The sequence below is a fragment of the Martes martes genome, assembly GCF_963455335.1.
Source record: "Martes martes genome assembly, chromosome: X".
NCBI lineage: Eukaryota > Metazoa > Chordata > Mammalia > Carnivora > Mustelidae > Martes > Martes martes.
The window spans coordinates 51,563,894-51,580,523 of record NC_137897.1 but is presented as its reverse complement, the minus strand read 5'-3'; the positions used below and the strand labels follow the sequence as shown (position 1 = coordinate 51,580,523).

Sequence of the window (16,630 nt, the reverse complement as noted above, 5' to 3'; positions counted from 1 at the left end):
CAGAACTCTACGGAAAGCGGAAAGCATTCAGGGAACTAAAGCTCCAGAAAGTGAACCCGAGTGGATTACTTAGGCTGGCCCCTGGTAAGGGCAGTGCAATTCTGCCTCAGGCAAAGACACTTGAGAATCACTACAACAGGCCCCTCCCCCAGAAGATCAGCAAGAAATCCAGCCAAGACCAAGTTCACTTACCAAGAAGAACAGTGGAATTCTGGAGGAGGGGAAAGCAAAGCATGGAATTCATGGCTTTCTCCACATGATTCTTTAGTCTTGCAAAGTTAATTTTTTTTAAATTTTATTATTTCTTCAGCTAAAATTTTTCCTAACTTTTACCCTTTCCTCTCTTAATGTTTTTAAAGAGTTTTTCTTAATACCTTTCATTAAAAAAAAAAAACCTTTTTGAACCTTCATTATTATAGTCATATTTTATCCTTCATTGTATCTAACTTTATTTTTTGTATACACATAGGGTTTTTTCTTCTAAAAAAATTTGGGGTACAACTTCTAATAGATCAAAATATACCCTAAATCTAGCAGAGGGCTTTGTTCTAGTCTCCAGCCTGAGCAAATTCTCTCCAGTTTCTTTTTCTTTATTCTCCCAACCTACTTATCTTATCAACTCCTTCTTTAGAAATTAAAAAAAAATCATCTTTATACTCATATTCCATCCCTTCATTGTGTTTACCCCTATATATGTTTTTCATTCTTTAAAATTTCGGGAGGTAGTTTCTTCTAAGAGAACAAAATACTCCCAAGATTAAGTGGATGACCCTGTTCTATTCACCAGTCATATATATATATATATATACACACACACATACATACATACATATATATACACACACACACATATATATTCACCAGTTATATATATGACTGGTGAATAGTGAATGGTGAATATATATATATTCACCATATATATATGGTGAATATATATATATTCTTTTTTTTTTAATTAAATTTTTTATTTATTTTCGGCATAACAGTATTCATTGTTTTTTCACCGCACCCAGTGCTCCATGCAATCTGTGCCCTCCCCAATACCCACCACCTGGTTCCCCCACACTCCCATCCCCCGCCCCTTCAAATCCCACAGGTTGTTTTTCAGAGTCCATAGTCTCTCATGGTTCACCTCCCCTTCCAATTTCCCTCAACTCCCTTCTCCTCTCCATCCAACCTTGTCCTCTATATTATTTGTTATGGTCCACAAATAAGTGAAACCATATGATACTTGACTTTCTCTGTTTGACTTATTTCACTCAGCATAATCTCTTCCAGTCCTGTCCATGTTGCTACAAAAGTTGGGTATTCGTCCTTTCTGATGGAGGCATAATACTCTGTAGTGTATATGGACCACATCTTCCTTATCCATTCATCCATCGAAGGGCATCTTGGTTCTTTCCACAGTTTGGTGACCGTGGCCATTGCTGCTATAAACATTGGGGTACAGATGGCCCTTCTTTTCACTACATCTGTATCTTTGGGGTAAATACCCAGCAGTGTAATTGCAGGGTCATAGGGAAGCTCTGTTTTTACTTTCCTGAGGAATCTCCACACTGTTCTCCAAAGTGGCTGCACCAGTTTGCATTCCCACCAACAGTGTAAGAGGGTTCCCCTTTCTCCACATCCTCTCGAACACACGTTGTTTCCTGTCTTGCTAATTTTGGCCATTCTAACTGGTGTAAGGTGGTATCTCAATGTGGTTTTGATTTGAATCTCCCTGATGGCTAGTGATGATGAACATTTTTTCATGTGTCTGGTAGCCATTTGTATGTCTTCATTGGAGAAGTGTCTGTTCATATCTTCTGCCCATTTTTTAATATGATCATATATATATTCTTTTTAATATTTTTTCTTTATTTGCTTTCTTTTTCGATTTTTTTTTCTGAACTTTTTACCCCCTTTCTCCCTCCCATGATTTGGGGTCTCTTCTGATTTGGTTAAAACACATTTTCCTGGGGTCTTTGCCACGCTTTTAGTATTTTATTCACTCCTTCATATATTCTTATCTGGATAAAATGACAAAGCAGTAAAAATTCACCAAAAAAAAAAAAAGAACAAGATTAGGAACCTAATCAATATGGACATTGGTAATATGTCAGATCTAGAGTTCAGAATGACGATTCTCAAGGTGCTAGCCAGGCTCGAAAAAGACATTGAAGATATTAGAGAAAACCTTTCTGGAGAAATAAAATCCCTTTTGGGGGAAATAAAAGAACTAAAATCTAACCGAGTTGAAATCACAAAAGCTATTTTTTTATTTTTATTTATTTATTTATTTATTTATTTATTTATATTTTGATTGAGGTGCAATAAAAAATGGAGGCTCTTACTGCTAGGATAAATGAAGCAGAAGAGAGAATTAGTGATATATAAGACCAAATGACAGATAATAAAGAAGTTGAGCAAAAGAGAGACAAACAACTACTGGACATGAGGGGAGAATTCGAGAGATAAGTGATACCATAAGACAAAACAACATTAGAATAATTGGGATTTGAGAAGAAGAAGAAAGAGAGAGGGGAGCAGAAGGTATATTGGAGACAATTATTGGAGAGAATTTCCCTTATATGGCAAAGGGAACAACTATCAAAATCCAGGAGGCTCAGAGAGCCGCCCTCCAAATCAGTAAGAATAGGTCCACACCCCGGCATTTAATAGTAAAATTTACAAGTCTTAGCAATAAAGAGAAAATCCTGAAAGCAGCCCGGGACAAGAAGTCTGTAACATACAATGGTAAAAATGTTAAATTGGCAGCAGACTTATCCACAGAGACCTGGCAGGCCAGAAAGAACTGGCATGATATAATCAGAGCACTACATGAGAAAAACATGCAGCCAAGAATACTATATCCAGCGAGGATATCATTGAAAATAGAAGGAGAGATAAAAAGCTTCCAGGACAAACAAAAACTAAAAGAACTTGCAAACACCAAACCAGCTCTACAGGAAATGTTGAAAGGGGTCCTCAAAGCAAAGGGAGACCCTAAAAGTAGTAGATCAGAAAGGAACAGAGACAATACACAGGAACAGTCACCTTACAAGCAATACAATGGCACTAAATTCATATCTCTCAATAGTTACCCTGAATGTTAATGGGCTAAATGCCCCCAATCAAAAGACACAGGGTACCAGAATTGATAAAAAAAAAAAATCCATCAGTATGCTGTCTACAAGAACCTCATTTTAGACCCAAAGACACCTCCAGATTTAAAGTGAGGGGTGGAAAACCATTTACCATGCTAATGGACATCAAAAGAAAGTTGGGGTGGCAATCCTTATATCAGAGCAATTAGACTTTAAAACAAAGACTATAATAAGAGGTGAGGAAGGACACTATATCCTACTCAAAGGGTCTGTCCAACAAGAAGACCTAACAATTTTAAATATCTATGCCCCTAACATGGGAGCAGCCAACTATATAAACCAATTAATAACAAAATCAAAGAAACACATAGACAACAATACAATAATAGTAGGGGACTTTAACACTCCCTTCACTGAAATGGACAGATCATCCAAGCAAAAGATCAACAAGGAAATAAAGGCTTTATATGATACACTGGACCAGATGGACATCACAGATACATTCAGAACATCCCATCCCAAAACAACAGAATACACATTCTTCTCTAGTGTGCACAGAACATTCTCCAGAATAGATCACATCCTGGGTCATAAATTAGGTCTCACCCAGTATCAAAAGATTGGGATCATTCCCTGCATATTTTTAGACCACAATGCTCTCAAGCTAGAATTCAATCACAAGAGGAAATTTGGAAAGAACCCAAATACATGGAGACTAAAGAGCATCCTTCTAAAGAATGAACGGGTCAACCAGGAAATTGAAGAATTAAAAAAAAAAACTCATGGAAACAAATGATAATGAAAACACAATGGTTCAAAATGTGTGGGACACAGCAAAGGCAGTCCTGAGAGGAAAATATATAGCGATACAAACCTTTTTCAAGAAACAAGAAAGGTCTCAAATACACAACCGAACCCTACACCTAAGGGAGCTGGACAAAGAACAACTAAAGAAAGCCTAAACCCAGCAGCAGATGAGAAATAATAAAGATCAGGGCATAAATCAATGAAATAGAAACAAAAAAAAAATAGAACAAATCAATGAAACTAGGAGCTGGTTCTTTGAAAGAATTAATAAGACTGATAACCTCCTGGGCAGACTTATCAAAAGAAAAGAGAAAGGACCCAAATAAATAAAATCATGAATGAAAGAGGAGAGATCACAACCAATACCAATGAAATACAATTATAAGAACATATTATGAGTAAGACAGTATACTACTGGCACAAAAAGAGATGCATAGATCAATGGAACAGAATAGAGAGCTCTGAAATAGTCCCTCAACTCTATGGTCAACTAGGCTTTGACAAAGCAGGAAAGAATGTCCAATGGAAAAAAGACAGCCTCTTCAACAAATGGTGTTGGGAAAATTGGACAACCACATGCAGAAAAATGAAACTGGACCATTTCCTTATACCACACATGAAAACAGACTCAAAATGGATGAAGGACCTCAATATAAGAAAAGAATCCATCAAAATCCTTGAGGAGAACACAGGCAGCAACCTCTTCGACCTCAGTGGCAACAACTTCTTCCTAGGAACATTGCCAAAAGCAAGGGAAGCAAGTGCAAAAATGAACTATGCAGACTTCATCAAGATCAAAAGCTTTTGCACAGCAAAGGAAACAGTTAATAAAACCAAAAGACAACTGACGGAATGGGAGAAGATATTTGCAAATGACATATCGGATAAAGGGCTAGTATTCAAAATCTATAAAGAACTTATCAAACTCAATACCCAAAGAACAAAGAATCCAATCAAGAAATGGGCAGAGGACATGAACAGACATTTCTGCAAAGAAGACATCCAGATAGCCAACAGACACATGAAAAAAGTGCTCCACGTCACTTGGCATCAGGGAAATACAAATAAAAATTACAATGAGAGGGGTGCCTGGGTGGTTCAGTGAGTTAAAGCCTCTGCCTTCAGCTCAGATCATGATCTCAGGGTCCTGGAATCAAGCCCCGCATCGGGTTCTCTGCTTATCAGGGAGCCTGCTTACTCCTCTCTCTCTGCCTGCCTCTCTGCCTACTTGTGATCTCTGTTTGTCAAATAAATAAATAGATAAATAAATAGATAAATAAAATATTTAAAAAAACCCACAATGAGATACCACCTCACACCAGTCAGAATAGCTTAAATTAACAAGTCAGGAAATGACACATGCTGGCCAGGATGTGAAGAAAGGGGAACTCTCCTACACTGTTGGTTGGAATGGAAACTGGTGCAGGCCCTCTTGAAAACAGTATGGAGGCTCCTCAAAAAGTTGAAAATAGAGCTATCCCATGATCCAGCAATTGCACTACTGGGTATTTACTGTAAAGATACAAATGTAGTGCTCGGAAGGGGCACGTGCACCTGAATGTTTATAGCAGCAATGTCCACAATAACTATGGAAAGAACCTAGATGTCCATCAACAGATGAATGGATAAATATCTGGTATATATATATAGATAGATATAGATATAGATATAGATATAGATATAGATATAGATATAGATATAGATATAGCAATACTATGCAGCCATCAAAAGAAATGAAATCTTGCCATTTGCGATGACGTGGATGGAACTAGAGGGTGTTATGCTTAGTGAAATAAGTCAATCGGAGAAAGGCAACTATAATATGGTCTCCCTGATATGAGGAAGTGGAGATGCAACATTGGGGTTTTGGGGGGTTGGAAAAGAATAAATGAAACAAGATGGGATCAGGAGGAAGACAAATCATAAGAGACTCTTAATCTCACAAAATAAACTAAGGGTTGCTGGGGGGAGGGGGTAGGAAGAGGGTGGTGGGGTTATGGACATGGGGAGAGTATGTGCTATGGTGAGTGCTGTGAAGTGTGTAAACCTGGCGATTCACAGACCTGTATCTCTGGGGCTAATAATACATTATATGCTAATAAAAATAAAAAATAATTTAAAAAGAATAAATAAAGTCTTAGTTGTCTAAGTATCACTCCTCCAACTTTCTTTTGATGTCCATTTGCATGGTAAATGTTTCTCCATTCCCTCCTTTTCAATTTACAGATGTCTTTAGGTCTAAAATGAGTGTAGGCAGCATATATATGGGTCTTGTTTTTTTATCCATTCTGACACCCTATGTCTTTTGATGGAGAGTTCAGTCCATTCACATTCAGAGTCATTATTGATAGGTATGTCTTTGTTGCCATTTTATTACTTCTTTTGTCACTTTTTTTTCTGTATATTTTCTGTGTTCATTTATTTTCTTGTCACTTGTGGTCTTTTCTCCCTCTGCCCAAAGGGTCCCCTTTAATATTTCTTGCAGGGCTGATTTAGTGGTCACAGTCTCCTTTCTTTTTTAATTGTCTGGAAAACTCTTTATCTCTCCTTCTATTCTGAATGATTATATTGCTGTATAGAGTATTCTTGGCTGCAGATTTTTTTCCCCATTCATCACAGCTTCTCTGGGGAGGTCTGTAGCTTAGATGGGTCTTCCCTTTTAAGTTGGGTACTTCCACTGTCTTTCTGCTGTTAGGACTTTTTTGTGTAACACTATATTTTTATTACAATGTGTTTTGGTATTGGCCTAATTTTGTTGATTTTAATGGGAGATTTTTGTGCTTCTTAGATTTAGATGTCTGTCTCCTTCCCCAGAGTAGGAAAGTTTTCAGCTATCATTTCCTCAAATAAATTTTCTACCCTCTTTCCTCTCTCTTCTGGGGCTCTTATGATATAAATGCTATGTTTGATGATGTCACTGATTGTAAGTCTAATCTCATGTTCCATAATTCTTCTTTCTCTCCTTTGTTTAGCTTCATCATTTTCCATTATTTTCTCTTCAATATCACTCATTTTTCCTCTGCTTCTTCTACCCTTGTGTTCATTACAATCAGTCTGTTTCAAATCTGTTATTATGTTTTTCATTTTTGACTGATTCTTTTTTTAACTCCTTTATCTTTACATCAAGGGCCTCTCTGAAGTCTTCTATTCTTTTCCCAAATCCAGGGAGTATCCTTGAGATTATTGCTCTAAATTCTCCATCAGGCATGTCATATATATGCTTTGATTAAATCTCTGGCCATGACCCTATCTTGTTTCATTTGGGATGAATTCCCCCATCTTGGCATTTTGTCTAAGTCACTATCTTCTGTGTGTTAGAAATTCTGTTGTGTTCCCTATTCCTGAGAGTAATGACCTTCTAAAGAAGAGGTCATATAGTGTCCAGGGCTTGACACTTCAGGGAGTGTCTCTGGTGTGTATTGTGTACACTCTGCTGCTGTGTTTTGGTTGCTCTATTCTTCAGGCCAGTCTTCTCCAAAGGCTTTTCTCATCTGTATATGGCAGCATTTGGACCTTGGCCAGAATGTGATGAGTTTTATCTAGGTGTGCACTGGTCTACTTGATAAATGAGACATTATGTTTCTTCCACTAGAATTGGAGCTTTACAAAAATATATGTTTGGGTGACATAGTATGGATGACTAACTCCACTGGGAGTTAGTCAAGTTGGACCAAGAAACACAGTACTGGTAGAGTGCATATTTGTGGGACTTGGTATAAGCACGTTAGGCAGTCAGTGACATTGCTGTGCATTGTGAAGACAGTAATGCAGGTGGTTCTGTGCTTATATGGAGGGTGGGGCAATGACAACAGGCAGTTCCTTTCTCCCAGCAGGGGGGTTTCCTTGTTTGCTTTCAGGAAATCACTTCCAGAAGAGCAAATAATCTCTGCTGTGCATCCAAGTATTTTTTTGGATCACTGTTTACATGCTGTCTGTTTCTGGGTTGTTTTCCTGCCTTCTCTCTAGGAGCATCTCAGTGCTTTCCAGACTCTATTCCTGCCAAGCCTGCTGACTTTTAAAACTCCAAACTTTAGGAACATGGTATGTGGGTGGGGGCCCACACTGGTCTTCTTGGAAGGCTCTTGCTGTGCTGGGACTGATGCAGGCTTATTCAAGGCAGACAGTTGCACCAGAGCACAGGGGCCTGGAGCTTGGATCAAGCAGGCTAGGCAGTGTGTTTGGACCAAGCTGCCCTTGACAGGTGGCTTCATGTCTATATGAAGGATCAAGGGAGGGCTATGGCATCCACTGACTCTTTTGTCCCCTAAGAGGCATCCTTGTCAATACCACCTCTCACAGACATGCTCCTAGAAGAGCAAACAATCTCCCCCCTGCATGACTTAGGTGCCTGATGACCTTATAAAAACTCCAGTCTCCAAGCCCTGCTTGTTGCAAAAGCTCATGATAATCAGCCACTCTCATTTTTCCAGCCAATGACTTTGGGGTGAATTCTCCTTTTGCACTACCCTGTGTGCTCTACTCTCATATGCCTCTCTCTGTGACCAGGGTTCCCTCCCCTCTGCAGAATGCATGATCCATATCTCCCCCAAACTGTATCTCTGTACTTCTTGCCTTCTTCAGTGTGGTCTTTTCTCTCCCTCTATTTGTGGAATTTGTTCTGTCTATACTCAGGCTGATCTCTTAGGTATTCAGAATGATCCAATAATTATCTAGTTTTGTTCAAGGGACAAGAGGGGCCTTGGGTCCTCCTACTATGCTACCATCTTAGCTGTCCTCTTAGGTACACTTTGTTATACTTCTCTGGCACAATTTAAAAACTCCCATTAACACAAAGACACTGCATTACAATTACAAGTTTACTTGTCTCTCTATCATAATAACCTATTTTTAAAGCAGGAACATGTATTATTTCCAACTACATTCATAACTTCTAAAATTGTCTCTTTACCAACTAGGCTGCCAGTAAGCATTTATTCAATGAATAAATGGGTGGAAGACAATGCAGTCAAGAACATGTCCACCCTACATTTTAGTATTAAGAACTTAGTATATGACCAGGTTTAAAAATTAATCTATAATAAGAAGACAATAACCTTATCAATAACTGAGGTTAAGGATCAGTTTGCGGTCTGGGACAAGTCACTCTCTAGCCATGATTAGAAACTCAGACTATAGCCAAGGTTAACTTCAGATCTAGAGAAGGTTAGATGCTCAGTCTGTATCCAGGCTTAAGTTCAGTACAAGACTTCATGTGTGACCAGTATTAAGGGTGTCTGGTCAAACTAAAGACCTAAGATATGTACCCTGTTCTGAGATAAAAAATGAATACCTCATAGAGATAAATTAAGGCTGTGTGCCCTTGTTAATATTCTTATTTAAGTACTCAAAGAGCAATTTAAAAAAAAATCAAGGCAAGGGCCTGAAGCAGAGGTGTTACACAAACTTTGTCCCTTCAACTATGTGTTCCCACTCACCAGGTGCAGCAGCCAGTGGCCATCCAGTTCTAGATTCTAGCACTCCATGGGCATGAACAGAGTAGGGGCGGCTGGCATTATTCTTGAACACCACAGTTAAGATATCACCAACCTCTCCTTTGAGAAGTGGGCCTAATATATGCAAAAGAAGAGAAAGTCGCATTAGTGGAGTAGTGGAACAGGGATACTAAAGGCATTGAAGAAAATGACATAAATAGGGGCTCCCTAGAATTAAGGGTTTCACTCATTAGAATTAAAATCATAACTGGTTCATTTTTTTATTTTTTTTAGTTCAGAAACCCTTTCACAGATAATGGCACCTACAGGATGAGGGTACTTCGACAAGAAGACTGTGCCTCCACTTATCCCTATTTTCCCAGACCAAATGTCTATTATCTATTATATATTTTCTATTATCTATCTATCTATCTATCTACCTATCATCTATCTATCATTTTTCTCTGTCTATCATCATCATCATCTATCTATCATCTATGTAATTTCATAAGGATCTAGATAATTAGGACTCTATGGAATCACTATCAGTAAGGACTAAGAGTTTGGCACAGAGTAAAAAAAGCAAACAAACAAACAAAAAAACCTGATGGGTCCCTTCAAGGGCCAATAGCTTTCTTCTATGTGAAGACAAGAATGAGGAAACTAACTGGCCTTTAATCAATAATTAAACTGGGATGCAAGGATAATACTGATTCCCTGTACAGCATTTTTCTTACTCTTTGATATTCTTAACTTCCCCTGTCTTTAGTATTTTTAAAACATGTATAACTATCAGAGATCCCTAGGGATATTCCTGGAAAAATATGGCTCATGTTGTAGTAGAATTCATAAATCTCTCCACTTTTATTGCTTATTTTTATGGCTGATTTTAAAACTATGACTACTGTTCCATTTACCATAAGGAGAAACTAACAGAAAGAAATAAAGAGGCCTTCCTGATATGACGTAGCCTTCCTAGGAGCATCATAAACCTCTAGATCCTAGGAGGAACTCACTTACCTAATATTCCCAAGTGTTCCTCTGATCCAGTCCGTGGCCGAGGGATCTTGAATGTACCATCAGTGTATTCTCTGAATACAGCTTTCTTGTATCTGGAACCCAGGAGCCCATTCTGGTTACTCAGAAAGATGTGACCATAACTAGAGGAATCCAAAGAGTGGTATCAGCACCTGGTCTTGACCCCTCATTTTCAGGTATGAGAAAGCTAAGTCAGACCCAACATCATACCACAGACAGAAGAAAAAGAAGGCATTCTTTCTAATGTCAGATTTCCCGCATTGACGGTATAACTGCAATAAAGTTACCAGATCTAAATATCTGTATATGTTTCCTTGTTTATCATAATCTAGATTATAATTTGTAATATAATAACTATGACAAGAACAATGGAAAAAGAATCAGAAGCTCTGGGTTTTAGCTCTTGTCTCCATTGGATGTCGCAGTTGGAATTGTGTTGACAAATAGACAAGTTATAGGATGGAAGGAGAGCACTAACAGCTGCTGCTGCTGGAGAGCAAAGAATAGGAAGAGTTAAGGAGTAAATGGAATTTTACAGCTTCCCCCTTATGGGATGCTTTCGTGTTTACAAATAATTGTATTTTTTTTAATCATTTGAGATTTCCAGTAGAATAATGAGGTAGGTAGAAGTAGAATCAGTAATCCAGAAGTGACAGAACTTATCTTCATTGATAATGTCAGACATAAAGGGAGCTAGAACTTGGATACAACTCTGCTGCTTCTTCCTTATTTCCTTCTAATCAAGTTCTTTCACTTTATTTATTTATTTATTTATTTATTTATTTATTTATTTAAATTAGCCAACACATAGTACATATTTAGTTTCAGAGGTAGAGTTCAATAATTCATCATATACCACATCACTTTAAAAATTAGCAAACTAAGTCTCAGGTAAGAAAATTCACTTTCTCTAGGTTTCAGAACAAGTTAGCAAGAAAATTTTATTTGTTTATTTATTTTATTCTATTTTGTTAACATGTAATGTATTATTTGCTTCAGGGGGTACGGGTCTGTGAATCACCAGTCTTACACAATTCACAGCACTCACCATAGCACATACCCTCCCCAATTCCACAACCCAACCACCCTATCACTCTCACTCCATCCCCCAGCAGTCCTTAGTTTGTTTCCTGAGATTAAGAGTCTCTTATGGTTTTTCTCCCTCCCCGTCCCATCCTGTTTCACTTTTTTCCCTTCCCTTCCCCCAACTACCCCCAAGACTTTAACAATCAACAACTGACAAAGAAGACAGGAATTGCTAAAGAGTTGTGAGGGCACCAAAAATAATTGTAGTGGAAATTGCTAAACTGTACTTCAGTTTCTGTTCTCCTCCACCTTCTTTTTTAGTAGTAGAATCACCTAGATTTTAGCTGAATTCATTATCACATAACCATGAATTACAGATTACATTTTCCAGGCTTTATTGTTTAGTACAGTTGACATACAAAGTTATGTTAGCTTCATGTGTACAACACAATGATTGGATAAATGTATACATTAGTGCCATATTCACAACTATAGCTACCATCTGCCTCAGTACATCTCTATTACAAAACCATTGGTTATATACCTTATGCTGTGCTTTTATTTATTGCATTACTGGAAGCTTGTATATCCCACTCCACTTCATTTATTTTTCCCAACCCTCCAACCTCTCCAAGTCCCAGACTTTCTTGCAACTAGGTACGGCCACATTAGTAATTTCAGAATAATGGGTTATGAAAGAAAGTGATGTATACAACTTTTAGGTCATTACCTTACAGATACTGCTGCTTGCCCTGGACTGCTTTCCCCCCTTTTATGATTGCTGGGAATGACTATAAGTAACATAGGCATCTTAGTTTCAGAGATAAAAGAAAATATTATGGGTGATTAGTTTAGCTACTGGCCATGGGCTGCTTATATTTATACTATTAAGAAATAAAATTCTACTCAAACTACTCTATGTTGGAATTTTTCTGCTGTGCATCTTAGCTGGACCTTAGTGACATTTTGTCAAGTGACAGGTAAGCTTGGGGTCTTAAGTCCTTTGAGTAAGACCTCTATAAAATTTAAATTCTGTTGTAGGTGCTATAAGCAAATAGAGGAAAAGAGTAAAAGATCAAGAGCATGAAGGTATGGGTAAAGTCTTTCACTTCAGACTCCTCAGTATAGTAATATAGAAGAAGCACTGAGTTCCAGCTTATCAACATCTTAGTACCTGTTCCAGATTTGCTGGTATCTTATTAGGTCACTTTAGATAACTGTTTCCTTTTCTCAGTACTTCAGTATCTTCTTTATCTGTAAAATGGTCCAGAGTCTCTGAAAGTGTGATCTCTTATTTTCTGAAACCTTACCTTTCCTCCTCAGACTGATTGTGCCATTCCAGTTCCCAGCTCCTGTCAGGGCAATAGTCCCACTCCACCTCTTCTGCCATGATGTAGTAGATTCTTGCAGCCTGGTATCGTTGGTGATCATCAGCTTGATGGCCAGGACACTGGGAGACATTATAGACTGCTTTCATCCCCGATTCTCTATGGCTGCCTGCCTGGCAGTAAATTTCAAACACCCCTAAGGAGGAAACAGAGGGAAAAACCTGAATCTGAATATCCCTGTGTAGTCCCTGGGGGATTGTCTGCCTCTTTCTAGGCATACTGTAGAGTCTGGGTAGTTTTATTAAAAATATATCTTCCCTATGATCCTGCAATTGAACTACGGGGTATTTACCCCAAAGATACAGATGTAGTGAAAAGAAGGGCCATCTGTACCCCAATGTTCATAGCATCAATGGCCACAGTCACCAAACTGTGGAAAGAACCAAGATGCCCTTCAACGGACAAATGGATAAAGAAGATGTGGTCCATATATACTATGGAGTACTATGCCTCCATCAGAAAAGATGAATACCCAACTTTTGTATCAACATGGATGGGACTGGAAGAGATTATGCTGAGTAAAATAAGTCAAGCAGAGAGAGTCAATTATCATACGGTTTGCTTATTTGTGGAGCATAAGGAATAACACGGAGGACATTGGGAGATGGAGAGGAGAAGGGAGTTAGGGGAAATTGGAGGGGGAGTTGAATCATGAGAGGCTGTGGGCTCTAAGGAACTAACTGAAGGGGGTGGGAGGTTGGGTGAGCCTAGTGGTGGGTATTGTGGAGGGCACGTATTGCATGGAGCACTTGGTGTGGTGCATAAACAATGAATTCTGGAGCACTGAAAAGAAATTAAAAGATAAATATTTAAAAAAAATAGTGTGGGTTGTTTCAGATAAGGTTCTTCTATGCTTTGGATAAAAGAATATTATAACTTTATTGAGAGCAGTGAGCACAGAGGTTAACACCTCTGGCTCCAATGCTGCACTCTTTAGGTTTAAAATTAAACTCTGCCACAAGGATGGCTTTCCCAGGTTTATCACTGGAAGTTCCATATCCCTGTGGAAATTGCTTAGTTCTGAGCAAACTGGGATAGCTGGTCACCCAGCCCTGACAATTGTTAGCTATTTAATCTTGAAGTAATTTTTAAGCCTCTGTATGTTTCAGTTCCCTCATGGTACAATGGGGATCAAATATTTTACTTATCTCACTGGGTTGTCTTAGAATGAAATACAATAATATGTACATGTTGCTTAGCGTATTGCATAGTATAAGTTAATATATGAAGCTATTAATAAGTAAATAAAACTATTATAATTATTATTCAAAAAAATTAATTGACCCATTAAAAACAAAAACAAAACAAAACAAAAAACCTTCTTGACTACTGGGATGCTTATATCAGAGGGCTTCCCCCCACCCCGGTGTGCCAATATTCATTGTTTATGTACCACACCCAGTGCTCCATGCAATATGTGCCCTCCTTAATACCCAGCACCAGGCTCACCCATCCCCCAAACACCCTCACCTCTAAAAACCTCTGTTTCTCAGAGTCTACAGTCTCTCATAGTTCATCTCCCCCTCTGAATTCCTCCAATTCACTTTCCCTTTCCTTTTCCTACTGTCTGCCATGTTACTCCTTATTTTCCACAAGCAAGTGAAACCATGTGATAATTGACTTTCTCTGCTTGATTTATTTCACTCAGCATAATCTCCTCCAGTCCTATCCATGTTGATGCAAAAGTTGGGCATTCATCCTTTCTGATGGCTGATACAATATTCTATTATATCAGAGGGCTTTGGAATAACTTTCCCTCAGTTTTTACAATAAAATATTTGGATATCTGTTTTAAAAATCAGTGTTGTAGAGCTGCCTAGAACTGATATCAAGCCCCAGGTTTCTATGTCAAGGACATTAAGGCTCACAGAGTGTTGATCAGGAGAAGCCGACATTCTTAGAACATTTATTTTCATCATTCCTTCATTTGCTGCCCACTGCCTATCCCATCACTACAAACTTCTTTCCCCTGGCTTTTAAAGGCCTCTATGAGCTAGCTCCAAACTATGGCTCAGTCCCAAATTCAACCAGTGATCCAACTAAATTTGTTCCTGACTTCCCTTATCATATATCTCATTTCTATCTTGGAATTTTCACTCATGTTGTTGCTCCCTTTTTGAAATGTACCTGTCCATCCTTCCCACAAATATTTACAAGACCTCACTCATTCTCCAAGATCAAAGTCATGTTTCCTCTCCTCCGGAAACCTCTCAATGGCTATTCTGGTTCACACCAACCTCTGCATTCTTGGCCTCTTTACTCTTGACACACTTTATATCTAAACCACATGATTAAACACTAAGTGCTCCTTTCTTCACAAAAGAGCCTTTTCCACTAGTTTATAGACTTCTTGAAAGAACCTACTCTTTTCTTTTCACAACTACTTCCACTCTTCTATTTATCCTACCCTTCCACATCTATTCCATCAGTAAATCCTATTGGTTTTTCCTCCCAAATTATCCTTCCATTTTCACTCTCTCCCCTAGTCAAAACCACCATTGTCTCTCACATGGAAAATTTCAACAGTCTCCCAACTTTCTTCTCTGCTTCTTCCCCTTCTCTCTTCAACCATTCCTCACACAAGATTCGAGGCCCTCTTGAACAAATATGATCCAGAGCACATTGCTCCCTTGTTTCAAATACTTCATTCATACTCAGAATGCAAACCAAGCACCTAACTATGGTCTATAAGACACCACATAATATGAATCTCACCAACCTATTTCACGTTAATCTTTTTCTTACCTTACCACAATACAACCCTACTGATCTTTCACTCTGACCCTTGAAAGGCCATGCTTGTTTCCACCTTTGGACATTTGCACTTGCTGGTCCCTCTGTTTTAAATATTCTTCTTAGAAATCTTTATATTGCTCCTTCCTCTTCATTATTTAGGTCTCAGTGTAAATATCACATTCTTCAAGAGGCCTTCCCTGAACATCTTCTCTAAAGTAATGCCCCTATCATTTTATCACAACACTATATTTTATTACCTTAATGATATATTTCACAATCTAAAATTATCTTATTGCTTTATGTATGTGTTTTGATGTTTATTGTGGATCTTCCCAGAGAGTAAGAATCATTCTGTTTTTTCATCCTTCTTCCCCAGTCTTAACACATAGAAGGTTTGTGATAAATATGCTTTGAGTGAATGCATGTGTGTGCAAATGAGTGGTTGCATATGTGGCCCAAAACTCAGAGCTCAGGGGTTGGTATGGAGAAGAAAGCCCAATGAACGCTGTAGGGGATGAGAACAAAAAGAAGACATTCTGGGAAGTTGTGAGCCTTTGGAATAGTTAGCACATCATCTAAATTTTCTCATATGAACATTATTATCCAAGCCACTCTTTAAACACTCTTCTGTTTTTGGAATCTAAGTTTCCTCCTATCTCTTTGACAAATTCTTTTCTGTTTCCTTATTTTGGCTTCTCTTCTCCCTTTTACCTCCCAAATATTGATTTCTGCTTTAAGTTTTCTTTCCTATAACATCATATCTTGTGGACTTGAACTATGAGAACACTCAAAACCACTAGCCTGGACTTCTTCTCCAACCTTTACATTTCTACCCATAACTACCAACTGTGAAAGCCACACCACGTGCACTTCACTAGGAAATTAAAACTTGACGTGCCCTAAAATGAATACTTGCTACCCAAATCTTACTTTCCTGCCCTGTTTCTGTACTTGCTCATTTGGTTAATGGTTGACACTATATACGTAGTATGCAAGCTGGAAACTTCAGGCATCTTTTTTCTTGCTCAGCCCCTCATCAAAGTTCCATAATTTCTTTCTCAAATATCCCTTAACTCTACCCCTTCTGTCCATCCTTATTGCTTCCACCCATTGGCAG

At 38.3% G+C, this 16,630-nt stretch overlaps 1 protein-coding gene across 6 annotated transcripts in view; it reads right to left on the bottom strand.

Annotated features, from left to right (window-relative positions):
• LOC308337105 (hephaestin) overlaps positions 1–16,630 on the bottom strand; it is a gene marked incomplete at both ends in the record, with an annotated part of 126,672 nt that overhangs the window by 31,084 nt on the left and 78,958 nt on the right. For all 6 annotated transcript variants that reach the window (XM_080795136.1, XM_080795135.1, XM_080795134.1 and 3 more), the window contains 3 exons: positions 9,329–9,460; positions 10,346–10,485; positions 12,700–12,913. In XM_080795136.1, coding sequence (XP_080651262.1) covers positions 9,329–9,460; positions 10,346–10,485; positions 12,700–12,913 — 486 coding nt within the window. The remainder of the gene's footprint in view (positions 1–9,328; positions 9,461–10,345; positions 10,486–12,699; positions 12,914–16,630) is intronic.